The sequence below is a fragment of the Gossypium arboreum genome, chromosome 5 (genome assembly GCF_025698485.1).
Source record: "Gossypium arboreum isolate Shixiya-1 chromosome 5, ASM2569848v2, whole genome shotgun sequence".
Lineage (NCBI taxonomy): Eukaryota > Viridiplantae > Streptophyta > Magnoliopsida > Malvales > Malvaceae > Gossypium > Gossypium arboreum.
Window position 1 is genome coordinate 8942793 of NC_069074.1, and position 27363 is coordinate 8970155.

General features: G+C 33.9%; 1 protein-coding gene across 1 annotated transcript; it reads left to right on the plus strand.

The window, feature by feature from the left end:
• Positions 1 to 2939: 2939 nt before the first annotated feature.
• Positions 2940 to 26518, plus strand: LOC108452809 (protein MOR1). Its single transcript, XM_017750599.2, has 54 exons — positions 2940 to 3498; positions 3620 to 3725; positions 3806 to 3929; positions 5543 to 5622; positions 5710 to 5887; positions 5975 to 6039; positions 6877 to 6959; positions 7056 to 7141; positions 7266 to 7379; positions 8002 to 8121; positions 9903 to 10005; positions 10234 to 10370; positions 10712 to 10777; positions 10864 to 10981; positions 11092 to 11135; positions 12540 to 12611; positions 13046 to 13153; positions 13234 to 13339; positions 14820 to 14932; positions 15044 to 15131; positions 15351 to 15451; positions 15617 to 15724; positions 15818 to 15923; positions 16047 to 16126; positions 16702 to 16848; positions 16976 to 17051; positions 17150 to 17274; positions 17363 to 17473; positions 17553 to 17702; positions 17800 to 17874; positions 18001 to 18082; positions 18180 to 18295; positions 18387 to 18488; positions 18591 to 18662; positions 18757 to 18852; positions 18935 to 19036; positions 19149 to 19250; positions 19803 to 19985; positions 20177 to 20288; positions 20580 to 20656; positions 20723 to 20802; positions 21541 to 21588; positions 21713 to 21839; positions 22555 to 22677; positions 22837 to 22914; positions 23280 to 23438; positions 23524 to 23682; positions 24454 to 24551; positions 24673 to 24829; positions 24924 to 25037; positions 25138 to 25233; positions 25313 to 25384; positions 25468 to 25759; positions 25868 to 26518. The coding sequence occupies exons 1-54, from the start codon at positions 3339 to 3341 to the stop codon at positions 26143 to 26145; spliced, it is 6075 nt and encodes a 2024-aa protein (XP_017606088.1). The 5' UTR covers positions 2940 to 3338; the 3' UTR covers positions 26146 to 26518.
• The last annotated feature ends 845 nt before the right edge of the window (positions 26519 to 27363 follow it).

Below are 27363 nucleotides of genomic sequence, written 5' to 3' on the forward strand. Positions count from 1 at the left end.
AAAATTTAAATTACATGAATCAGTAGGAATTCAACACGTGAACTCATTATTAATAATATATTTATCTTTTGTTTTTTTTTTCTTCTGTACAACACAAGACAATTTGATGTAGTTATTAATTGTTTTAGTTATTATTTTTGAATTCAGTATAGACTATTTTATTTCACTCTTTTAGAAGACTAATCCACTCAATACCAAAATTGAAAGAAATTAAAGAAGCTTTTAGTTTTTTTTATAAATCTTTTATTTTACTTTTCAATTCCATTTGTAATGACTCTTGTTAGGTTAGTTTAATATTACGAGTTTATTGATATCAATTCATCAAACTATATATATAGTCATATTTTTAAACCACTCGTATCTATTTGAAGAAATTTACAATTATAAATACAATACAAATCATAAACATAACATGTCCAATCAATTAAAAATAGAATAAACTCAATATAAATCATAGTGGACTGAAAATCAAAATATAGCCCGACTTAGACTAAAAAAAATTGGATCGGGTCCACGAATGATATCCCTTAAACCCATAATAACATAGGAAATAACCAACGCATAAAATTTGCTCATGGTATAACTTGAATTTAGGTATAAGGTCCTAGGACATCAACCTTGCCAACTCAATGATTAATGGCAATCACAATTCACATATACTTTTAATCATCAATTTTATGTTATTATTAAGGGCACATTTGGTTCAAAATATGTGAGATTACTTTGATAATAGGATTACCAAAATGTAATATTACTTAACACATTATTGATCATATTAAATTATTATGTTTGGTTCATTTAATTAAAATATAAATTTTTATTGTTTAAGTGACTAAATATAAGATTACTTAGAAATATATTTTAAATTATCCATTTGTTATAAAAATTGTTTTTATTAACAAGTTTTGTTGGTCAACATTAGGAAGATATTAATATGAGAACTCATCCATTAAACTTTAAAACTTGGTATTCCCTTTTATTACAAAACCTAAATCTTAAACTTAATAGTAGTATCATAATTAATATATTATTTTTTCCTCTCAGGTACTAACCTCGTCCCATTTTTTAATACACTAAATCTTCATTTATTTTGTTTTTATAAAAGTGTTTTATACAAATTTTAAATTTGATATTTACATTAAATAGGATAATCAAGGGAGTTTATAACCACGGAGATAGATTTGTTTTAGCATGGTTATTTTATATTTCAAAATTGGTTAATTCCAATGCAATAAATTTACATTTTAATTTTGGTTAATTTTAATATTGTCTAAGTTCGTTAAATAAATCAGAACAAGAGAGTTTATGACCATAGAAATAAATGAATAGATTCTCTTAAATTTTAAATCCTTCGCGTATTTTGTTAAAGAGAAGGAGATTTGATCATTGGTTTTATATGTTGACACTTATGGATAAAGAGAAATAATAATATTTTTTGCGTTAAATATGTGAAAACAAAAGGAACGTAGATTGATCAAGTGAGAAAAGCGTAGAAGGTAAATACGGATGGAGAGATTAAAAATAGGAGGGGCTAACATAATATTGTGGAATCAATTGAGACTCTTATGGACAATGGTTGCTGGGATTTACCATAAGCTCTAGGCTACGTCTGGTATTGGAAGCGGAGCTTCGGGGAGCTACGACGGCCTCTATCAAACATGGGAGTTGGGGGGTGAGTAAGGTGATATTAAGGACATATAGTGTCTCAAATTGGCTGCGTCATTGCGGTCAATGCTGGTATTACTCAAGTGGGATAGCGAGGTTCGAGTGGTGCATGTTTATCGTGGAAGCAATTGTGTAGTAAATGGGATGGGTGTTCTGACTACTGTTTAGGATGCAATTTTTTCGAAACCTGCTTTTGAAGGTGTTGTAACTGCAGATGAATATGTGCAAGGACTAGCATGGTCGACAACAATAGCAACTTAACTGCATGGTTAGTCTATTTTCTTACAAAAATATGATACCCAATAATTTTTTAATATTTCATAATTTTAATGATTTTGGGAATGTGAAATTACCCCATCCCCAAAGTAAGGGATATTATGCACCCAAATTCATTTGAATTAATGTATTCTAATTTATTGCAACAACAACAATACAAATCAAGTTAATCTCAATCCACGAATATATAATTATTATTTAAATAATAAGTAAAATAATTATATGCAAAAGGATATGCAAAAGGATTTTATAAGATGTAATTTTATTTTCGAAAAGGTAAAATAAAAATATGATTTGTTGTATATGTATTTTAGTTAAGATAATGTCACTTGACATTGAACTTAATTAGATTGAATTGGGTAAATAAAATATTTTATATTAAAAGTATATTAATAAATGATTATTAATGAAGTAGTAAATTTTTTATATAAATTTGTTGATATTGTGTCCAATTTTTAAATAATGTTTTTAGGTTGTTTTATTAAATTATATAAGAGTAAAAAATAAAAATATTCTTAGAAATGATATTAATTACTCTTCACAATAAAAGATTTATTATAATATACATAACTAACATTATAAAAACAAATTATCAAAAAATATTAAGAGTATGATAAATTTTACTATTTTATAAATTTCTTGTCAAATCTACTTATTTATTTGGGTGTTAAAACATAATATACCTTTAAAGAATATAATATATATAAATTTATTTTTCTGCATCTCGTGAGTCCAAAATTCTGCACCTCCAGTATTAAAACTTAAAAGTTATTCGATCGTTATTCTTAAGCTCACAATAGTCGTGTTTAAACTTTTAAAAACTGATTCAAATACAATTTGAATATAAAAAATTCAAAAAAAAGAAAAACCGTGACCGAAAGAGTAATTTTACAGAGTCTCGTGTCCGCTCCTTGCACAACCTGGGCCCCACAAATTACACTGCTCAACCAACGGCGATTATAGTATGTTAGCTCACGCTTTAAAATGGAGCGTACTATAAACGATCCAATAATTACGTGGAAGCTGTTGAAGTGAACCGCAAAAGTAACGACGAGGGCACGGAGTTGAGCGTGGGAAAGAAGAGGTTTTTAAACGTACAATTCAAAGAACCTCTCTATCGCTTTTCTGTTTTGGGAGGGGATTGATAATGATATACCCTACGCACAGCATTTAGTCCCGTAATTAAAATTCAAAACACCATTTTATCATTTGGTTTGGTCTCTCGCCGGCACTCGGCAGAGAAACAAAAAGCAAAAAAAAAAAAAAAAAAAAGAAAGAAGAAGAAAGAAAAGAAAAATAAGAAGAAAATATAAAATATCTCTTCTTGTTTTGGAGCTCTGCATTTGGATAGATCAAATCGTTGATAGAAAAAAAATTTAAAGAAAAGTAGAAATAAAATGTCTGAAGAAGAGAAATTGTTAAAGGAGGCAAAGAAATTGCCATGGGAAGATCGGTTGTTTCACAAGAATTGGAAGGTAAGGAACGAGGCTAACATCGATTTAGCTGCTCTATGCGATTCCATCACGGATCCGAAGGACTCGAGGCTCCGCGAATTAGGTCAGTCTTTTATGTTTTTGTTTGTTTTTTTTTTTAAATTTTCTTAGGTTTTCTTTTTTTAACGACTCGGATCTGATTTACTCAATTGATTGGTGGATCTTTGTGATTTTCAAATGTACAGCTCCATTTTTCAAAAAGACAGTGGCGGATTCGAATGCTCCGGTGCAGGAGAAGGCGTTGGATGCTCTGATTGCGTTCTTAAAAGCGGCCGACGCTGATGCCGGAAGGTGATGCCGTTTTCCCTTTTAAACTTCTGGATTTGTAGGGTTGCTTCCGATTTTTAATTTGGAGTTTGTTCCGATGTTAGGTATGGGAAGGAAGTATGCGATGCCATCGTGGCGAAATGTCTCACAGGCAGGCCTAAGACTGTCGAGAAGGCTCAGGCAGCGTTCATGCTCTGGGTGGAATTGGAGGCTGTAGAGGCTTTTCTGGTATGTTTGATAATTTATTAACACTATTATTCTTCTAAAGCTATGTGTGATCCAGATTCTAGTTTGATTAATGTTGATGGAGTGGTAGTAGGGCAACAGAGGAATAAGTGTTGAAGAAAGAAGAACAGTGCCTGATCTGTTAGTCTCATTGCAATGCATTGCGATTGTTCATTTATTTTTGGTATATTAATTGAAATGTGCTTAGCTTTCTCACCTTACAAAAGGTGACTTGAATAACTCAAAACAGAAGTATACAATCATGAAAAACCTGCCCTAAGGATGACTCAAAATGTTGTTGGATTTAGGTTTGATTCTCATGCTACTTTCTCTTAAACGTGCTAGAATTCTCAGCTGTATAGATATTTATTGAAAATGAAATTAAAACTCTGGGTGAAATTGCTCTTGCACTTTACCTTTTTTTTTTCCACTTGACTTGCTGCAAACTTCATAAATGCGGTTTAGGAGAAGGTCTAAACCTGACAAAATTTAAGTAACTCCAATGATTGAAATGTATAATTTATGAGATTGAGTGCTGAGTGAAATGGTTCATAAAGTACTAGGATACGAGGGGAAGATGAGTGATGAATATGATAGAGAGACTACTGCTATCTATTCTAAGTTGTTTAAGTTATCTATTTCTAAGTTGTTTGAATCATGTAATGTTTTCTGAACATTGTACAGATAAGATTGCTACTTTTATTTAGTAAAAGTGAACTTACTGTTTGCATGCATTTATATGTGCCCTGGCCCATCTTTCTTCTTTATTTAGTTTGTTATATATTTAAATAGAATATTATAAATCTATAGATATATTGATTGTTAGTTTTATTTTATAGATATAGGCCGACTCATTATATATAATATTAGATATATAAAAGGTTTCTGTATATACATAGAGCCTTTATCAGTTAATCCTTTTCATATTGATTCTATATAAGTCTTTTAAATTCTATGGACAAATTAAAAAGACAAGATCTCTAAAGAAATATCTGAAATAAAATTAGATAGAATATTTCTTTAATTTCATTTATGTGACGGGCTTCTACCAACATTTTGCTTTATCTCTATTTCTCTCATTTTTCTTTAGGTTATATAAGGGCATTGATACTGTCTGGTTTCTTTTGTCATAAGAGGCGGATATAAGCTTATTGTACAGGGATTCTAAAATAAAGAAATATCTGAAATAAAAATTAGATAGAATATTGCTTTAATTTCATTTATGTGAAGGTTTTTTACCAACATTTTGCTTTATCTCTATTTCTCTCATTTTTCTTAAGGTTATATAAGGGCATTGATACTGTCTGGTTTCTTTTGTCATAAGAGCGTATCTAAGCTTATTGTACAGGGATTCTGAGATGACTCTTTAATTATGCAGCTGTGCCCAATTCTTACCTTTCTCCTGTATTTTTTTTTTTTGGGGGGGGGGGTTAAATATTCTTACATACCCTTGTCTTGATGGAGAAAGCATTTCAGATCTCTTTATTTGGGGACCTATAAACTGCATTTTGACCTTTCCGGGTCTTCATGCGCCTCATTTTTATTGTAATTAGTTTGTGTTTATATATAGTAGAAATGTTTTTTTGTGATCTCTTTACATGTTCTGTGGTAACTAGGATTCAATGGAGAAGGCCATTAAGAATAAAGTTGCCAAAGCAGTGGTGCCTGCAATTGATGTCATGTTTCAAGCGCTAAGGTTTGTATACAAGAGCCCCTGCGCACGTGCCATGAATTGATTCTACTATATGCTCCCTACAGCTACTTATTTTCTGTTTGTGTGTAGTGAATTTGGAGCCAAAGTTGTTCCACCTAAAAGAATTCTAAAGATGCTTCCTGAACTCTTTGACCATCAAGATCAAAATGTCCGTGCATCCTCCAAAGGGCTGACTCTTGAGCTTTGTCGTTGGATTGGAAAGGATCCTGTCAAGTCAATATTGTTTGAGAAGATGCGTGACACTATGGTAAATAGTATTAAGATTAGTCTGTTCTAGACATGCACTTTTCCAGTTATATTGAAATAATTTTTTTTTTTGTTCTGCTGCTCAAAGAAAAAAGAGCTTGAAGCTGAGCTTGTGAATGTGACTGGGGCAGCCAAGCCATCTCGGAAGATAAGGTAAATCCCTTCAGTTTTACCAGTCTAATTTTGCACTATGCTGTGTATGGATGTGTTCCAATCGACGCCTTGTTGTATGTATGTTTTTATCTAGAGAAGCTTTGTGCTTTCATTTCATTGAGATTTGAGGCTAGGTGGTGGTGCTTTAAATGTAGGGTAAGTGAATAAAGTACTTTGTAAGAGTCATATGCATTTCTTTTGAAATCTCGAGGTTGACTGAGCAATATAACTCTGGTTATACACCAAGAAAAAGAGACAAAAAGAAAAAGAAAAAGAAAAAGAAACAGAATCTTAATAGTCATATGCAGTTCTTTTAAAATCTCGAAGTTGACAGAGCAATATAACTCTGGTTATACACAGAGAAAAAGAGAAAAAAAGAAAAAGAAAAAGAATCTTATGCCAAGCTCCAGAAATATAACATTTAAATAGTAAGGATCATTTTGAGCTGTCAATTTTCAATCATTAAAATTGTGCCAAAAAGAGCTTGCATTTTTTGACAACTTAGGTACAGGTTCAAAATTTTAGATATTACGGTCAGGGATTAGTAAAACTGTTATCTTTTAGATATTCAAATAATTGATTGAATTCTTTTCACAGTCATGAATGTTCATGTGTATTAACAAATTCATCGTGAGACTATTAGAATGTATTTGTGAAGTTTTGTTTTCTTCTGTCTTATACAGCTGATGAATGCATAACCCTATTCCCTACAACAGTTGTATTTGCATTTTTTCCTTGTGACTATTTGTCTTAACATTTTATAAGTTTATAGTTCAGTTTGCTTGCAATGTTTCCTTCAGGTTTATTATATATTTATCTCTAAATTATCTTTTTCAGGTCCGAGCAAGACAGGGAACCAGAGCCTGAAGCTGTGTCTGAAGCTGCTGGTCCTGGCCCCACTGAAGAATCTCTAGCTGATAGTATGTATTTTGTTGTGAACTTTTGATTGCACAATTTACTGACATTTAAAAGAAATATCTAATCTTGTACTTTTGGCTTGTATATCATATTGTCAGCTCCTCAGGAAATAGATGAATACGAGCTTGTTGATCCAGTTGATATATTAACTCCTCTGGAGAAGTCTGGATTTTGGGATGGAGTGGTTAGCACCGTCCCTGAACTATTATTTTGACAAACTGTAACACTTCCTTTCCATACTAGTGCTTCTGAAATTGGGAATTAAGCTGCTTACTATCTGTTCTCCTTAAAAATACCATCTCTTGTAGAAAGCTATCAAGTGGTCAGAAAGAAAGGAGGCTGTTGCTGAACTCACAAAGCTTGCATCAACAAAAAAGATAGCTCCGGGTGATTTTACGGAAGTTTGCCGGACGTTGAAGAAGGTTTTTTGATCTGCTCCCATCTCTAAAAAATATTGCACTTGGCCCTTGTAGTGGGACAAGACAATTTTGTTTCAACAAACAGGGATGGGCATTTTCTTAATGTTTCTACTACATGAGTATCATCATATTTACTACTTACAGCCTAATGCTCCTGTTTCTGTTCCTCTTTTAGCATGCAAGTAATTCATTTGTCTTTTTTATCACATTCAACCTGGTCTTTATCATACATCTGTCACTTGTATGAGGTTGACATATCTTGGCATGGGTTATACCACTTTCACTACTTATTTATTTATTTATAAATCCTCCTGTATTCTCTGTTAGCATCTGAGAGGTACTTTAATCTTTTATACCCTATTTGGAATCTGAAACTGAGATTCAATTGCACTTTTCTTGATTTACTTGATGATTAGTATAATGGCTATTTGTGGCTGTTGAGGCATTTTTGAGTACAAGGTTATGTTGACTATAAAGCATTAAGTTTGTGTGTGTTTCTGGGTATTGGCTTACCTAGTTTCTGCTTTGTTGTCGTGGCTTGTCAAACTCTCCTTTAAGTTTTAACCATTATGTTCTGTTGTGCCCTTGCTATCATGATTTACCTAATTTGTCTCTCTGCTTGCAGCTTGTTACAGATGTAAACATTGCTGTTGCAGTTGAAGCCATCCAAGCTATTGGAAATCTTGCTCGGGGTTTGCGGACCCATTTTTCTGGTAGTTCGCGCTTTTTGTTGCCAGTTTTACTTGTAAGTGCAATATAACTTGTGTATTCATGAAAGCATTTAATTGTATATTGTGTTCTTTTCAAATTTTGAAACTATGCCTTCACTTGTCATTTTTTGTTTATCATCAAATCATTTGGTTGTGGAAATTTTGTTCACCAGGTAAAACTGAAGTAAAATGTTTATCTTGTTGAAAAACTTGGAAAGAGCTTTTTATTTTTATTTTGAACCTTTTCCTGGAACAGTTGAAGCACAAAGTAAATGCTAATCTAATACTAACATCTATGTGGCCTGATTCATCATTACCTGAAAGTAAAATTGTTTGTATTCCTTGGATGCTGTTTTTTTTGGCTTGTAGGTGTTGCTTGTTTATTAATGTTTGGATCTTTAGACACCTGATGAGGGCTGTTTTCTTTCTGTTTTAGAAACTCACTCAAAAGTACTTCCATTTGTCTCCATATTATGTTACATGCTATTTGATAAGCTGAAGAATAGAATGCTGAAAATTTTCCATTGAACTGATTCTTATTTATTATTTTGTAGGAAAGATATGATTTTATAGGGATTGTACATTAAGAAAAATTGAGATGGAAAGACTAGATGGAAAAATTGAGATGAATATCCAACTGCATTACGAAAATACAATTCAATTGTTTATCAAATTACTCCTTAGTCCTGTGTCATTTCTAATCACATTGGTCTGGGCGGAGTCTTGTGGTGAACCTTACCTAGCTATTAGTTTGGTATAACTTATTGCATATATTATTTCTGCTATGTAAGAAGAAAATTGCTGCAACTTGTGAATAATGTTGCTTCAGTATAATAGATAAGCTGCTTTTTTTTTTTGCATGTGTTCTCTCTCTTTTCTTTCTCTTTAGTGGTGCTAACCCACATGTGTTATCCGTTTTTCTTTGGTTTTATATTCAAGTTAAGCCCTTCCACCTCTTGTCAACTGGTTCTGTGTTTGATGCTTAATATGATATCAATGCCCAGGTGTGTTGAGGTTGTCCACGTGTAGGATCTCTTGAGCTTCATGTCAGGGTAGTGTTAAGTGGTGTTATTATCCCACAAATATTAAGTCTTAGGTTTCTTGTCATATATTTCAAGTTTGGTCTCTGCATAACGACAACTTGTATTAGGTTGGATGTGTATTATTGTATCAAAGTATGTTTTTCCTGCCAACTTCATGTGAGATTGTCCATGAGTAGGCTTATGTCGAGTTACGTGTGAGGTGTTAAGCAGTTTCATTCCACATCTACCAAGTATTGTTTTTTTTTTTTTTTTTTTTGATCTTATGTTCAAGTTGGGTCTATGCGTAGGCAGACATTGAGCTACATGTAATGTGGAGTGTTAAGTGGTGTTATCTCTCATTTATCGAGTCTTGGGTTTCTTGTGATCCTATATTTAAGTTGGGCATCTACTTCTGTTTCCAAATTTGTTCTAGGTTAGAGACCTAACACCTTTCTTCATTTTTTACATATTAACTTGTGGTCAAAAAGCTTTTCATGTATTTAGGATCGCCCTTCTCTGGACCTAACCTGGTAAAACAAATTCTAATGATTTTTATTTTTATGTCCCCTGGGCTCTGTGCTTTATTTGAGTTTCTTGGTACCCTTTCCTCTGGAACCAAGTTGCTGTTTTTTGTAAAATTTCATGCAGTTAAAGGTCGTGAAAGTTCTCAAATTTACTTTTGTGTATTTGTCGGATATGTAGGGTTTTTATCAATTTCTTTTTATCCTTTATATAAGTGAAATAGGTAATTAACGTAATGTTGTTGCTTGTATGGACAATTTCTTCTTCTATAGGAAAAATTGAAAGAGAAAAAACCTACTTTGACTGAGTCACTCACACAAACTCTTCAAGGAATGCACAAAGCAGGGTGCTTAAATCTGGCAGACATTGTGGAAGGCAAGCTACTTATTTTATTCACTAATTTATCTAGTTTTCCTTATTGGGTGAACTATTTGTAGTCTTTTTTACTTCCGATGAAATCACTTTCTGGTTCTTCTAACTTTTTTTTTTCTTGTATGCTCTCTCATGTAGCAGTTTTCTTATTACTATTGTTTACTGAAGCTAACCCTTGTTATATGCTGGCTGTCAAAGCTATTGTTTTTTTAATACGGTTGTTTATTGCAGATGTTAAAACTGCATCTAAAAACAAAGTTCCTCTTGTGCGTTCTTTAACTTTGAACTGGGTGACATTCTGTATCGAAACAAGTAACAAAGCTGTTGTTCTGAAGGTGCATAAGGATTATGTCCCAATCTGTATGGAGGTAAGTTCACTGTTCCTTTTATGATGCTAATTCTAGGATAGAATATTTTATGCCTGACTATTTTCATCTATCTTTACTTAATATTTGGCTGAGTCTCCGTACTGCATTGCTCTCCTTTCTCACTGATAAGAAAAATGAAAATCTAGAATAAGTACTTCAGGAGAAAGGGGAAATTCTTAGAATATTTTGAGTTAAATCATGAAATGTTGCTGTATACATGTTTAGGATTCTTAAAAATAACTTTTATGGATTCAGCTCTAGTACAAATGAATGCTCTTATAAGTATTCTCAATTTTTGTTTATTGCTCTGACCATTAGACTGCTATTAATTTGGATTGCAGTGTCTTAATGATGGGACCCCCGATGTCCGAGATGCAGCCTTTTCAGCACTGACAGCTGTTGCTAAGGTAATATTTTCACTTATTTTGTTAATATCTCTTTAATTATTCAACATATTTTACCCCTATATAAATTTTGTTGTGCTTTCTCTTAGTCTGTCGGTATGAGGCCATTAGAGAGATCTTTGGAGAAACTTGATGATGTTAGAAAAAAGAAGCTCTCTGAGATGATTGCTGGATCTGGTTCTTCTGTACCTGGTGCTACAAGCTCAGGTGTATAAGATTTTCTTTGCACTGACCATTTCAATTAGTGTTGGAACAATTGAAATTCTTTTTGACTGGTTTGGTGTAATCATTTCTTACCATCTATTATGATATTCCAGCTGCTGTAAAAAATTCAGGAGGTGGTGGTGTGTCTTCTACAGAGGTGAGTGCACTGTTGAACCTATTGTTTTGCATTTTCCATCTTCAGTAGTCTCTTACATTTGATACTAGCCAATGTTATTTTTCTGACTAATGATACATTCTACCTGTTCAGAATTTAGGATAGAGCCTATTTGGTGCTTAATGTCTAGCACAGATGGTAAGCCTTGGAGTGTTATGTCTGAATGAGGGATTTCAAAATTTTATTTTATTTTAAAAAAGATCTTAGCCTTTTAGAATTTATTAATGCAAAATACTAGTAATTCTAATTGAATTGTTTGGATAAATAGTTTAAGAAAAATTTAGATATTGGAATTTTTAAGTTAAACAAATAATTACAGAAAAGGACATTGATATTGAAAATAAATAATATAAAAGTATGCAATATGGACATCGTTAGATTTGTAAATATTTATAAATATTTTAATAATATAAAATGGAAAAATATATTAGAATTAAATAAAATGATATTTTGAAGTTTAAGTTTCTTATATTATAGTGGGATCATGTGTATTAAATGGAATTATATTATGAAGAATTCTGCAAACCACTTCTTTGGATGGAATTTGAAAAAGGAATTTGAGCTACTCAAATTGCCTCTTGGAATTCTTTAAAAATTTTAAATTTCTCCATTATTTTTACCAAATAAGTAAATTAATTTTTAGAATTTTTTATCTTAGATAGAAATGAAATTCCTTCTCCATTTCCCTCATCCAAACACATTTGATGTATATTTAGATCTTATCTATATTCAAAAGCAGAATGATATTATTGAGTTCGATTCATGTGAGAAAGAAGTTCTGATTTTCTATGGTGACGTGTGGATGATTTGAAGTTATAAGACAGATATTTACATGGATATTTTTATACAGTTTTCTATACTACAAAATAAAAGAAATACTTGATGTCATTTACGGTTGATATAAGGCCAGTTTGACCCATCTTACCTTTACTCTGCACATTAAGATTGTTCAGTTTTTTCACTCTACAAACATTGGCTGAGAAACTGAATTGTTATGAGATGTGCATCTTAATAAATAATTCGATTTATGGAAAAAAAACTAAAGAAGGTTTAAAATACAGTTTATGATGTTTATATTTGATTTTTCACTTTTACTCTTAACAATGCCTGAAAAGTGGATCATAAAATGAGGATATCTCCTTTCTGCCAGTAAAGATAAGTTGATGTTATTTGAAAATACAGTCAGAATTAAGATGTGGTTTTTAATGTTTTATGATTTTTAATAAGATTATTGATTACAAACAATGATCATGTATGCTGACACTTTCATTTCAGACATTCCACTTAACTTGTCTACAAATATTTCTTTTTCTTTTTTTCCTGTTGTCTTTAATGTCATGTTAAAGTGATCACAAACTTAGTTTGTTTTTCAACTATTCCGTGCAGGTGTCTGAAGGTTCATTTGTTAAGAAATCTGCAGCTAGCATGCTTAGTGGGAAGAGGCCTGCCCCTGCAGCTGTAAGATTTTATTTTCTAAGGATAATACTGGGTTGATCTACTAACTTTTACTAGAAAAATTGAAAAAAGGTTCCTCAAGTTTTTATTGCATAAACCTAATGTTTATTTCATTGTTATAGACAAATAAAGTCCAATAGACAGAATTGTTAAATTATCTTTGCTCAAATATTTCTCATCTAGTTCATCCAAATAACTTCAAGCATTTTCTAATTGTGATAAACAAATTTTTTATTGAAGTATGTAATATTCCACAACATCAAGTTTCTAATAAATTAGAGTGTGTAGGCTTAATTCCATGCAATAAAAGATTGAGGTCTTCTGTTATTTTTTCTGAAAATTTCAGGCTTATTTGGGCAGTATTTCTGTTAGGTATTATTTGGTTTTTAAACATTTTTCTGGTGTTTTGCTGATTGAAACTTTGAACTGTTTATCAGCCTGCCAACAAGAAAGGGACTTCAGCGAAGTCAGGCAACAGTAAAAAGGTAGATGGAGCTGGACGGACGGAAACTGCAAAGTCGAGTGAGTCGCCTGAGGACATTGAGGTAAACTTATTTGTTAAAGTTTCTTTATTCTTTAATAGCTTGAAATATCTTAATATCTTTGATTTGTCTGATAACTACAGCCAGCAGAAATGAGTCTTGAAGAGATTGAAAGCAGAATAGGTTCCCTCATTCAGGCAGATGTCATTTCTCAACTGAAGAGTGCTGTATGGAAAGAGCGTCTTGAAGGTTGGTTACAGTTTCAACTTGCTCTTCCTCTTCATTATTCTACAGGGTATTTGATAAATATGGGTTTTATTGAAGGTTATTGATGATTTATAACTTGCAAATTCTTGTTGTAATGCTGATCATATATCTATATCTGTAATATTTACATAGAAAATAGCATATCACATACAGAGTTTATTGTGTACATACATATAAAGTTGGCAATCGTCATGCTTCTACTCTCTTATTATTAGAAGAGGTGCTTAATTAAATTAATGCATGCTGCATAGTCAGTTTTTCTGCGTTTAATTATGTTTTGATAAGCCACCAGCCTGACACCAATTGGCTATAGGTAATTGGGCTCAACATGAATATTATACCACAGGAAATCCAAGACTAAAGATGCAGGATAATACAGTTTTAATGCTCCCCCTAATGTGTGGGTCCTTGTTGAGCTACACTTTTTTTTTGGGGGGGGTTGAAATGCTTCAAAAGTTGGACCTTTTGATGTCAATTGCAATGCTCTAATCAATCAATTAGATAATAAAATTGGGAAAAAAGTGAGTTAATATAAAGGTGCTGAATTTATTTATCATTAGTAGGTATAGTTTCTATTATTAATTTCTTAGTACTAATGTCAATGTTATCTCGTCTACTTATTTCTTTTTACTTGGATGATAATGTGGCTATATTATATTAGAGAGTGAAATGCAAGTTACCAATGTTTTAGTTGTTGTTTTCTTGTACATTTTTTTAGTTATATAACTTTTTAACTTTTTATCTCCGCATATGAGTTTATATATATACTCTTAACTTGATTACAACTTTGTCATGCGTTTTTTGGTGATTATTGGATTTAGAAGAGGCTTAATCTCTTCTCTTTACTAATCGATAATGCTTGTATGCCAAGTAAATAAATTCCATGTTACTTGTACTCTCAGTTGCATGTAATTTATATGTATGCATCCATTACTTTTTAATTCACTGCTGCAAGGGTGAAGGTTATGGTCTTTTTCCACTTCTAAGAATCACTAGAATTTCTATGACTAGGTTGCGAATATTGCAGTATACAGTACAATATGCTTAATCCAGATGGATGGGTTTGACTTGCCAATCTGATTTACTGGCATCTAATGCTTAGGTTCTTATTATTTTTCTTTCAGCAGAAACTTCTGCTAATTACTAAAAATTGCTTCCAGGATAAACCCATTTGGCTTAAGGTTTTATTTGAGTTTTATTTTCTCGTGCTCTTGTGTTACCTATGAGGCTTTGCATAAAGTGATTAGGCTCTTGACCATGTTGTTTTTTATATTTTGATTTAATTTCTTGAATTATTGATTTGAACCTTTTCCAATATAATAATGTCATGAGCCAAATGCTTCAAATATGACATTTTTTGCTTTCAATAGCGTAGTTAAAATTAGCTAGCTGTTTTGCTAGCTTACATTATTTTATATTAGCTTAACTTTCTAATTGGGTACCCAAACCTCTCTGATTGCAGCCATATTCTCGCTGAAAGAACAGGTTGAAGGTCTCCAGGACCTTGATCGGTCTGTTGAGATTTTGGTTTATTTGCTATGTGCTATTCCTGGATGGAATGAGAAAAATGTTCAGGTATATGATGATTTTTGTGGTTTATAAATGGTAGCTTGTCTTCTTTAACCTTTCTCTCTCCCCTCTGTTCACTTAGTATTGGATATCAACACTCTTAAATTGAACCTGCAGGTCCAGCAGCAAGTTATTGAAGTTATCACTTATCTGGCCAACAGTGCTGCAAAATTTCCAAAGAAATGTGTTGTTCTTTGCCTTCTTGGTGAGTGTCAGTTTACTGTATTATCATAAAAAAACAAATATGATCTGAATCTATAATGAAATTTTAAAAAAAATACTTGGCTTTTAGAATTTGTTTTGGTTGTCCTGCTATCAGTTTATTGTATGCTTGTTTTTGTGCCTAAATTTTTGTCTATCCTGTTACAAAATATGTGTTCAGTCCGTCATTAGGGTACCTGTTTGTATTTTGCCCAATTGACAGGTATAAGTGAAAGAGTGGCAGATATGAAGACTCGTGCTCATGCTATGAAGTGCCTCACTGCTTTCTCCGAGGCAGTAGGTCCAGGATTTGTTTTTGAAAGGGTAAGATCAAATATTACACACTGATGATTAACGCCTACGTTGATATCATTTTAGTCGGTTAAGCATTTATTGAAGCAAAGATAAAGAATTCTTTGTTCTGTTACGTTTGTTTGTAGTTTTATTTTGCTCTCTCTTGAATACTTCATAAAGAATTATTTATTGCAGCTTTATAAAATAATGAAAGAACACAAGAATCCCAAGGTTCTTAGTGAAGGTTTATTGTGGATGGTCTCCGCTATCGAGGATTTTGGTGTATCACATCTGAAGTTGAAGGTATTTCTACCATCTAAATTACTTTTACCATTACTCAATTTTATATGTAACTGCAAGTGTGGTTTACTACATTGATACTAACTGTATTTGCAGGATCTAATTGATTTTTGTAAAGATACTGGATTGCAGTCGAGTGCTGCAGCCACCCGAAATGCTACAATTAAGGTTTTGGGTGCTTTACATAAGTTTGTTGGTCCAGGTGATGAATGATGCCTGACATTATCCTATTTAGTGTTGTGTGTCCACCTTCTATTCATGATTCAACTTTCTATGAATTTCCTTTCTCACAGATATCTTTTTTTTTGGTCACACATTTTCACAGATATCAAGGGGTTTCTTACTGATGTCAAACCTGCATTGCTTAGTGCACTGGATGTTGAATATCAAAAAAATCCATTTGAGGTAAGTATACTATGATGGTAGTCCAGTTATTGTGTGAATTGATAGACCAATAAATTATTCTGAAGTGAAATAAAGTTGGGGACATTAAAGCAATATCTTTTTGCTTTCACTCAATTTTCTCGTATGCTCAGTTCTGGTCTAGGGGTGAGCATTCAGTTTTTTGGGTCGGTTCAGTCAGTTTTATGAACTTAACCAACAACCTCCAACATAACTGAACTGACTGACTGATTTAGGCTTTACTGACCTAACTGAACCGACTTAACATCAGCCAATTTGGTTGGTTAAGTCGGTTAACCGACTTACTTTTTATGTTTTATAAAAATATAGTTAAATCATTTAAATTACATTATAAATCTATTTAAAATAAACAAAAAGTAATATATATTAACTCGGTTAGGTTCTGATTTTTAATAACCAACAATCAACCGACTTAACCGAATGAGTTGGCTCAGTCGATTATCTCCGGTTTCTGCTCACCCCTAATCTGTTCTGTCTCAAGTTCAATGGTAAGTGGCCACATTCTAGACTGTTTCTGTGAAGAGGATATTGATGATATTTTATGTATTGCCGTTCAGGGTACTTCCACTGCTCCAAAGAAAACTGTCAGGTTATCAGAACCATCCTCTTTGTCTGCCGGTGGACTAGATGGTCTGCCACGTGAAGATATTAGTGCGAAGATCACTCCTACCCTGTTAAAGAGCTTGGAGAGTCCTGATTGGAAGGTATTGCTCTCAATATATCTGATTTCATTTGCACTTTACCTCCTTGTGTTTGTTGTTCATTTTGATGCGTGATTGGTTCCCTTAATTAGAATTTGTGGTGTTTTACCTTGTTTTTTATTCATTCTAGGTGCGTTTGGAGTCTATTGAAGCTGTCAATAAAATTTTGGAAGAGGCTAACAAGCGCATTCAACCTACTGGAACTGGTATGCTATGGGTTTCACAACTTCACTGGACTAATTGGGGGTCATCTATATTGTTAATTGGGGTAAGCATTCTGATCATGTGCGTTATTGACTGCCAGGAGAGCTATTTGGTGCTCTTAGGGGCCGGCTATATGATAGCAACAAAAATTTGGTTATGGCAACTTTGACTACCGTTGGAAATGTTGCATCTGCAATGGGACCAGGTGTCGAGAAAGCAAGCAAGGTTTGGCAGACACAATTTATCATTTAAAAGATATTTTATTCTTTCAGTTGCTTAGACGATCAACACACGCATGATTTGTTAAATGCAGGGAATACTATCAGATATTTTGAAATGCCTTAGCGACAATAAGAAACATATGAGAGAGAGCACTTTGTCTACTTTAGATGCTTGGAATGCAGCTGTTCATTTTGACAAAATGGTGGCTATTTTTCTGCTCTCAATCTTGTAGTTTTTACTAGCTTTGTTTTTAGGTATCTAGAATAATTCTGTTGTTTTAGGTTCCTTATATCACATCAGCACTAACAGACTCCAAGCTTGGGGCGGAAGGACGTAAAGATCTTTTTGATTGGTCATCTAGGCAACTCTCTGGACTTAGTGAATTTCCTGATGCTGTGCATCTGCTCAAACCAGCAGCCACAGCCATGATGGTAAATTTTTCTGAATGGATCATATCCCATGGCTCCTCTTCCTATGCAATTTTCTGATTCATTTTACACGTATCTTCATGTCTGGAATTTCTTGTAGGATAAATCAGCGGATGTTCGCAAAGCAGCAGATGGATGCGTTACTGAAATTTTAAGAGTTAGCGGGCAGGAAGCAGTATGCTACCAAACTTATTTGTATTTGTTTCTTTTTGTTGTTGTATTTTCCTCCATGATATTGGCATTCATTTGTGCTTAGAGTGATGCCTGAGCATCTTAGCGTTTGTGTATCCCATCTTATCAGATTGAGAAGAATCTTAGAGATATACAAGGGCCAGCTTTAGCTCTTATCCTTGAGCGGGTAAAACCTTATGGGTCTTTCCAAGGTATCTTTTTGTTTTCTTTGGCTTGTGTACCACCCTCTTTTGTCTCACTTCCCATTCCCAATCTTTTCAGATGCTTATCTGTATTTTTTTTTCTCAGAATTAGTTGAACCATCCAAAGGAGGTTCTATTGGACTGGTATCAAAAACCAACACAAAGGTTGCAAAAGCTACTTCCAATGGTGTCACAAAACATGGCAATAGAACTGTAACTTCGGTAGGTTTTTATTGCTCTAGTTAGATACTCTTTCAATTGGAAGACTGCTAATCAATAATATATATATTTTTCTTTTAATATGGCTTTGAAGAGAGCCATCCCAGCGAAGGGATTGAAACCAGATACCATGTTACCTGTTCAAGGCATATCTGTTCAGCCTCAAGCTTTGTTGAATGTCAAGGATTCAAATAAGGTATGATTGGGTGATTTATTAATTTGAGACTTACTTGGAGCATATGAATACAATCATGCACGCGTATTCTGTGCATAAATGTTCATTTGGCCTTTATCACAGGAGGAAAGGGAGAGAATGGTTCGAAGGTCGAAGTTTGAAGAGCCACGAATTGAACAGATCCAAGATCTTGAGGTTTGTTTTCCAAAATGTTTGCTTATTAAAATTATCTGTTTTCTCAAATTAATATTGATTTCTAAGAGTTTTGGTCTTCACACTTTTATTCCAGAATGATATGATGAAGTATTTCAGAGAGGATCTACATAGGCGCTTATTGAGCACCGATTTCAAGAAGCAAGTTGATGGTCTTGAGATGTTACAGAAGGTTTTCCACAATTACATTCTTTTTCATTTGGTTGTGTTGTGTTAGTACTTTTCGTATCTCAATCTTCCCAAAACAACTGCAGGCACTCCCTTCCATTGGGAAGGAAATAATTGAAGTTCTGGACATACTATTGAGGTGGTTTGTTTTGCAGCTATGTAAATCTAACACGACATGCCTTTTGAAGGTCAAATCTATGTTGGCTCTCTGTTAATGCTTTAACTTCATGATTTGTCCTGTACAGTTGACAAATAATGGGCATTTTGTTACATAATGGTCATTTGCTTTGCATTTAATAGGTGCTGGAGTTTCTTCCAGAACTTTTTGACTCGTTGAAGGGTGAAGCATATAGTTTGACGGAGGCAGAAGCTGCCATTTTTCTTCCATGCTTGGCAGAAAAGGTATGGTTCATAATCTTCAATTACTTCATTAGCTGTATGTAAAAATGTCTTTATTTCTGTGAATGTTGTTTGATGGTTATTTAGATTCTTTTGAGAAGCATGTTGTATGCTACCTTGTACCGTGCTTTCATAGCATCATTGTTATTGAGCTTTTTGTACTATGATTGTTAAATACTTTCCTAGCTCACTGCCAAGTTAAGGTAGCCAATTTTGAGTATTTTAATACTTGGGTACAGCAACTTGCCAACCTAGTTACGCTTTCAGACTTGCGAATTAAATTACTATATTTTATATGTAACATGGACATATAAATAAAGCATATTCAAGTTTCGTCATGCTGTAGCTTGACAATCATGGAGCCAGCCTGAGTTCAGATCCAATTCCTTCTTCATTTTGACCTCAATTTGAAAAAGAAGATTGGCTCTGATCAAGCTGAGTTTTGAGTTTTTGGTCAATTCATCGAGTATTTGTAGTTTTGATTAAATCATACTCCTACCTGGATTTGATATTTGCACGTTTTGCAAATGGTCTGATTTCTAAATTTGGTTGCAGTTGGGGCATAACATTGAGAAAGTTAGAGAAAAAATGCGGGAGCTGACAAAGCAAATAGTTCAAGTGTATTCAGCCACAAAAATCTACACTTACATTTTGGATGGTCTTCGTTCAAAGAACAATCGTACTAGGATAGAATGTGTTGATCTTGTTGGTTTCTTTATTGATCATCATGGGGCTGAGGTAAGAGGGTTGTTTCTCTCATGGATTTCTTTCTTCTAAAATAATGGTTCTAAAAACAACTCTAGTTTGATAGAGCTTGTCGATTTTGTCGATTTCTTTTTGATCATCATGAGCTGATGTAAGACATTGGACTCTCTTGTGGTCATGCAATTCTTTCTTCTAGAGTAATAATTTCTTTCCCTTCTAAACAGATAAGTGGACAACTAAAATCATTGCAAATTGTTGCAAGCTTGACAGCAGAACGAGATGGTGAAATTAGGAAGGCTGCCCTAAATACACTAGCTACTGGATATAAGATTCTTGGTATGCCCTAAATGCAATGCCTATACTAATATAATGTTGTTTGCTGCATAAATACATGTTATACCGAAGAGCTTTCTTTCAAAGGCGTATCTTTGTGCTGGTCATTTTAGCTCATTTCATTTTTAGATTCCTCCTTGGCTTCTTGATTTTACTTTGTGATTGTTGAGAAGCTTGAGTTTTCATTCAAAAGTGTATCTTTTTGCCGATCATTTCAGCTCATTTCATTTTTAGATTCCTCCTTGGCTTCTTGCTTTTATTTTGTGATTGCTGAGATGCTTTCAATCTGTTTAGGTGATGACATATGGAGATATGTAGGGAAGCTGACAGATGCTCAAAAAAGCATGCTAGATGATAGATTTAAGTGGAAGGTCAGTGTATATATTTCCTTTTATATGTTAATGTTTCTTTCTTCTCAACTTAATATGTTGTAGCAGGTTCGAGAGATGGAAAAAAGAGGGGAAGGCCGACCTGGTGAAGCAAGAGCTGCTCTAAGGCGATCAGTAAGGGAAAATGGGTATATTTCTGCCATCCTTTTGATGTGAGGAGTTCCTCACAGCTTTTTGATTATATGTTATAAAGATTAAAATTACAAGTTGAAAAGGTTAGGCTTTTTCTGCTATCAAGTTTTATGTATGGTGTCAACTAGTTTCTGCTCTATGAATCTTAACTTCTTTGATTCTCTAAAAATTAGAAACTTGATGGACCATAAAGATTAAAATTACAAGTACACAAGATTAGGTTTTTTCTGCTCTATGAACCATAAGTTAATTTCTTTGATTCTTTTAAAAAGTAAAAACTCAATGGTCCATAATCTGCTCACTTAATCTTTTTGTGTTCTCTTGTGTAATGTGATGCCTTGCTATAAAATTTCTGGTTATGGTTTCTGTAGAAGCAGTGGAGGTTATTTGGCTGTTAAATTTATTTGGGAAGCTTTTCCTATAAATTAAGCTGTATGCCCATGTAATCTGTATGTGACACGTGATTGAAATGGTCATTGATTTTGACTCAGACTAGAGCATAATATCCTTAACTGTGAGATTGGTGAAAGCCGTGACCCCCATTTCATTTTACATGACAATTTTTTAGTGTACCACAACATTTTTATTGTTTGTATGGTGGACATGGTAGGTATCAATTAGTGTTGTGCCTTTCCTTTGTTTCTTCTGCCTGGATGTTCGAAAGATATTGTAGCTTCCTTCATTTCTTCAGATTTTAATCACTTTGTCTTTTGTTTTTTTTTTTTATTTGCCAGACCTGATGTAGCTGAGCAGAGTTGTGAAGTTCCACAGACTATTTCCAGGTAAATTTTTTCAAGGTTCTATTGATTTTTTATCATCTTTTATTGCTTTCTAATCATGGACTGTCTACATATATTCATGTTGAGTTCCTCACTCGCATTCTTTTTAATGTCTGTAAAACCACAGGAAAAACTATGTGCAACCTGACCTTAACATGGAGAGACATTTAACGCCTCGGATGCTTGTTGGTGTCAGTGGTCCCTCAAACTGGAATGAAGCTCTTGATATCATTTCTTTTGGCTCTCCTGAGCAGGTTCCTAGCTTTGTCTAATTATAATTGTTTCTCTTTCTTAATATGATTTCGACCTAATTAATAAGAAGGGACAGAGTTGTCTAGCCAGAGAAGGATCTTGGTTGACAGTTCTTCACTCTAGCATTAGTTTTTCAGAATGGAATTCAGAACGTTTTATTGATTTATCTTGTAAAATATTACCCTTCAGTCTTAAATTTACAATGCTCAAGACGATCAAATTGAAGAGACATCTTTCTTTGGAATGGTTGGACACCATATATTTAAGCAATATGTTTAATGGTAGTGAAGAAACAAATTATAAGTACCTGGCAGCTATCACAGGGAGCGTGGTATTCTTTTCTGTTAAGGAGTGTTAAGAATTGGATTCTAATGTTTCTGAGTAGATGCAACTGGCATAACCTTAGTGGTTGACTCAAATGAAGGCTCTTCGGTAGGTAGGTGGGTGGTGTTTTCGTGTATGAGTCAGGGAATTTGCTTGTGCTATTAATATATATTGGGTTGGTTATGAGATTATGACCTAACTTAATATTGCTGCAAACCATTCCTGTGCTAGTTGTTTCTCTGATGGATCTGTATTGCAAGATTGGCATTAAGATTTTGTCAATTATGTTATTTCTATCCATGCTTGATATGGTTTTCTTATTACTATTTTCAGTTCCTTTAGTTATTACTTGTTTGGAGACATGATTGCTTTGTAATTTATGTTGTATTGCAGTCTGTTGAGGGAATGAAAGTTGTCTGCCATGAGTTAACACAGGCCACTAATGACCCAGAAGGCAGTTTGATGGATGAACTAATGAAGGATGCAGATAGACTCGTTTCATGCTTGGCAAATAAGGCAATCAAACTTTTTAGTTTCATTGTGATATGATTATTAATTTCCTTAAGCATTGATTTCTTTATGCATAGCAATAAATAATTTATTTTGTTAGATTCTTTTTAAGAATGCTTTTTCTGTCTGTTCTATAACCTTTCATTCTCTGTCTCCGCTTAATAGGTAGCCAAAACTTTTGACTTCAGTTTGACTGGTGCATCATCAAGATCTTGTAAATATGTTCTAAACACGCTTATGCAGGTGAGAACAATCTAAAGTACTAGTAACTTCTATAATAGAATTTGGGATTTTCGTTGGGGATCGTATATTCTTTCTTATTTTTTGCTTAAGAGTAGGGTGGTGGTGGTGCTGGCTTGTTTGGGGAGGGGGTGCTGAATTATTAAAGAATAGGGTGTACATTTGGTAACTGGATGTAGTGAAATTGTTGATTTGCCTCATGAATAAAAAACCATTTTTATGTACTTGAACTGATGGTAAAAAGTTATTTTATATTGATTCTATCTAAGCAGTTATTAATTTTTTTAAGCTTTTCATTTTAAGAAGAAACTTGGTATTACAGGTTGTTTTGTTGCAAAATACTAATTCTTTTGAGTATCTCTTGACAGACATTTCAAAATAAGAGACTTGCACATGCTGTCAAGGAAAACACTCTTGACAACCTTATTACAGAGCTTCTGCTTTGGCTTTTGGATGAAAGGGTTCCCCATATGGATGATGGCAGCCAACTTCTGAAAGCTCTGAATGTCTTGATGCTTAAAATTCTGGTTGAGCTGCTTTAAATTGCTTACATTTTTGCTTCAAATTTATGTATCTTCTTCCTTGGGTTTTAACTGATGATTGTGCATGCAGGATAATGCTGATCGAACCTCATCCTTTGTCGTCCTAATTAATCTATTACGTCCTTTAGATCCTTCAAGATGGCCTTCACCTGCAACAAATGAGACTTTTGCAGCAAGAAATCAGAAGTTCTCTGATCTGGTTGTCAAATGCCTTATCAAACTCACAAAGGTAATATTAAGTCTTGGTGCTTCTAGGAACATTTGTAGTCCGAAACAATCCTATTTATGAATAGAGTGTCAATCATTATCCACTAGAGGAACTTAATAAAGTACGTGAATTAGTTTTCCCTTCAATTATTATTTTTGTTGACAAATTCATTTGTTGAAGACTATATATATTTTTTCTATAAAAAGGAGTATTTTTATGTAGCCATCCAGTATATTATTATCCACAAAAGCAACTTAAGAAATTAATAAAATTTTCCTTTCCATAACCGTTTTTGCTGACATATTAATTGGTTTGAGAATATCTTTCTTTATGTTGCCATCCATGCATGTACCAAAAATTAAATTGCTCAGGTTTTGTATATCATGTCAAAGATATCTTGCCAATAACAGTACTAACATTTGCCAACTTAGTATTCCATCTTACAGTAGTTTTGTTGTAACAGTTCTGCTTTGGTGTCTTGGTATACTTGCAAGGAGGCCATTTATGTTGGCTACGATGTCATTAATCATCTATTGATATGTTTTCTGATTTTATATCTAGAAGTAATTTATAATTTCCTTGTTAGTAATTACTGATGCAATATGATAATTTTGGCTTGAAGATAAATGGAAAATCTATATGCTTATCATTATTGAGGGACTTGGTATATGTTGAAGAAAATGCGTTCAGTTTATGCTATGGAAATTTCTGTATTCAACTGTACATGTTTATGCTTTGGTGGTGGTCTACTTTATTTTAATGATACCATCGGGTACATTCTCTCTTATGCAGGTTCTTCAAAGCACAATTTATGATGTTGATCTTGACCGCATCCTTCAAAGTATCCATGTCTACCTGCAAGAACTAGGAATGGAAGAAATCCGGAGAAGGCATGTCTTAAATCCAACATCTTTCTTTTTCTATTGTGTTGAATGTTAATTTTTATCCCGGTCTTGTATTTGATAAACTGATTTCTGGTTACCTTATCTTCCTTTATGGTTTGGATAAAAGAGCTGGAGCTGATGATAAACCATTACGAATGGTAAAAACTGTTCTACATGAACTTGTCAAACTTAGAGGGGCTGCAATAAAGGGTCACCTATCTTTGGTGCCCATAGACATGAAGCCTCAACCAATTATTCTTGCCTATATTGATCTCAATCTTGAGGTAGTAATAAACTTAGTAAATGACAACATTCTTAGTTTAACTTGTAGCAGCATCTTTTTGTAACTTCCAATATCCCTTATGTTTAATTTAACAGACTTTGGCTGCGGCAAGAATGTTGACATCAACTGGCCCTGGTCAAACTCATTGGGGTGATTCTGGAGCCAACAATCCAGCACCTGCCACAAATTCTGCTGATGCCCAGCTAAAAGTATTATATTTTTCCATAACTAGAGTTATGATTGTCCTTGATTGCTATTATAAATATTTATTATTCGTTCAACTCTGTTTCGCCCCATGTCTTCTTACAGCAAGAACTCGCAGCAATATTTAAGAAAATTGGTGACAAGCAGACATGCACAATTGGTCTCTATGAGCTTTATCGCATCACTCAGCTATACCCTAAGGTCATTAATATAGTTTCTATTATACATCCCGAAGGTAGCTTAGAAAACTGTGGAGACTGATATTTTTATATTGTTACAGGTTGATATATTTGCTCAGCTCCAAAATGCTAGTGAGGCATTTCGGACTTATATTAGAGACGGCTTAGCTCAGGTTTGCATGTTTGCCCTTGTTGAGTAAAATTTTAATGGTTGGATGTCATGTTGTGCTTGCTAATAGTTTTAGTTGCATTGCAGATGGAGAAGAATGCTGCAGCAGGAAGGACTCCTTCAAGTGTGCCAATGTCAACCCCTCCCCCTGCTTCTCTTTCTTCTTCGTCACCTGAATTTGGGCCTCTGTCCCCTGTTCAGACCAACTCTTTAAATGATTCTAAATTATCAAGTACAAAACCTGAACCAACAAGCTTTAATTTGCCACCATCATACACTGAAGACAATCGGGGGAGTGGTAATGCTGTAAATACAGCAAGAGTTCGTGCCCCTGAAAATGCATTGGCAGACCAAAGAAATGAGAGATTTATCAGTGGGGGTATTTTACTGTTGTGTTTTATTATTGGTTATTTATTATTATTGTTATTTTGTTCATATGTATATATTTTTAAGGATTTACCATGGAAGCATATTGTTGAAAGTGCAGTAACCAGTGGCACATTGGACGCAATCAGAGAGAGGATGAAGAGTATGCAACTAGCAGCTGCCGGTGGGAACATAGATGATTATGGAACCAGGCCCTTGATGTCTGTCAATGACAACTTAAATCTTGGACTCTCATCTCAGACACGTACATTAGATCCTCATCCTGGTATGGAGAATCCGGCACAAGGAGGTGTACTTCCTATGGATGAGAAGGCATTGTCTGGGCTCCAGGCACGGATGGAAAGACTAAAGAGTGGGGGAGCACTTGAACCTCTTTAAAAATATTCTTTTTATGCTTTTTTCTAGGCCTGCCATCGAAAGCCGTTCTTGTAAATGGAAGGGAATTAACATACCGCAGTTACCCATCGAAAGCAGCCACTGTTTCTCCTGTTCTTGGTTGAAATGCCAGCCAAGTAGATTTAGCTGTACCGAATTTTCTTTAATTTTAGAAAATGCGATACGCTGGTTTCATGAATTCTATTTCTGTTCGACATTAGTAATTCAGGCATAGGTAGGTATTTGGTGATAGACTAAAATTTTGTTGCAAGAGTTGGATGGGATGGAATCAAACGTTGGCTTTACAATATTGATAACTTTGTAATTGTGATTTGATTTGCCCGTAAATTGCAATTAAACCCCGTGATTGCTTCTACCATCTCCTCCTAAAGTTTGCGCCACCAATTGTTGTAGAAACACCATCGTCATCGACTGCATGCCTAACTTGTTTAGTAAATTTGAGTATAGTCTGATCCTCTATATGCCACATTCATCATTTGTTCCTGGATCTTTCGCACTTGTTCCCTATTTATCTTGAGGTTCATATATCCTAAAGCAGTAGCCTTGCGGTTCCTCATTGAAGCTTTCTTGTCGTTGTTGATACTCTATTTGTTTTAGCCATGACCATCCAAGAAATAAAAGAATGTTAGTGGTGTCTGATGTGTCCAATACAACCTGACGCTTACTGAGTCTAGTGGCGTCTCGCATCGTAGTTGCTGAATAGGATGGACGGACCACCCAGCCCATCAAACCAGGTTTATAAGTAGATTTTGAATTTTAAGGTGACCTACAGTCAAGGTAGGGTTTTTCATGTCTACCCTTCAAATTTGGAATATGCATTTCTCAATTTATGTTTCTTTACCGCTCATTATGCTGTCTCGATGATAAATCATATATATAGTAAGGTGCATGCTTACCTAGTAAATTTTTGTTGGCATTGATATCTAGTGTAAAGGGTTCTTTGGTGGAGCGAACATTTGAAACATAATTCATCGAGAGATGACAGAGAGAGATTGGAGTTGGTCCGTTAACACTCAGTATAGCTGCAAGTAGTGATTAGTAAGGTGCTGAGTAAAAAAATAGGCTAAGAGAGCTCTAGAGGAAGTTTCTAAAATGCCCAAAAGTTTCACCATATGTGGTAGAAAATGTTTCATCTTGATGTCCACTAAAATAATTAAAAATTTGATTAAGGTAAGTGTATCTATCAGTTAATAGTATAGT

Coding starts and splice junctions, on each gene's coding strand:
- LOC108452809 (XM_017750599.2), top strand. CDS start 3,339: ATGTCTGAAGAAGAGAAATTGTTAAAGGAGGCAAAGAAATTGCCATGG. Junction 3,930..5,542: donor AGGCTGTAGAGGCTTTTCTG/GTATGTTTGATA, acceptor TGTGGTAACTAG/GATTCAATGGAGAAGGCCAT. Junction 10,006..10,233: donor TCTGGCAGACATTGTGGAAG/GCAAGCTACTTA, acceptor TGTTTATTGCAG/ATGTTAAAACTGCATCTAAA.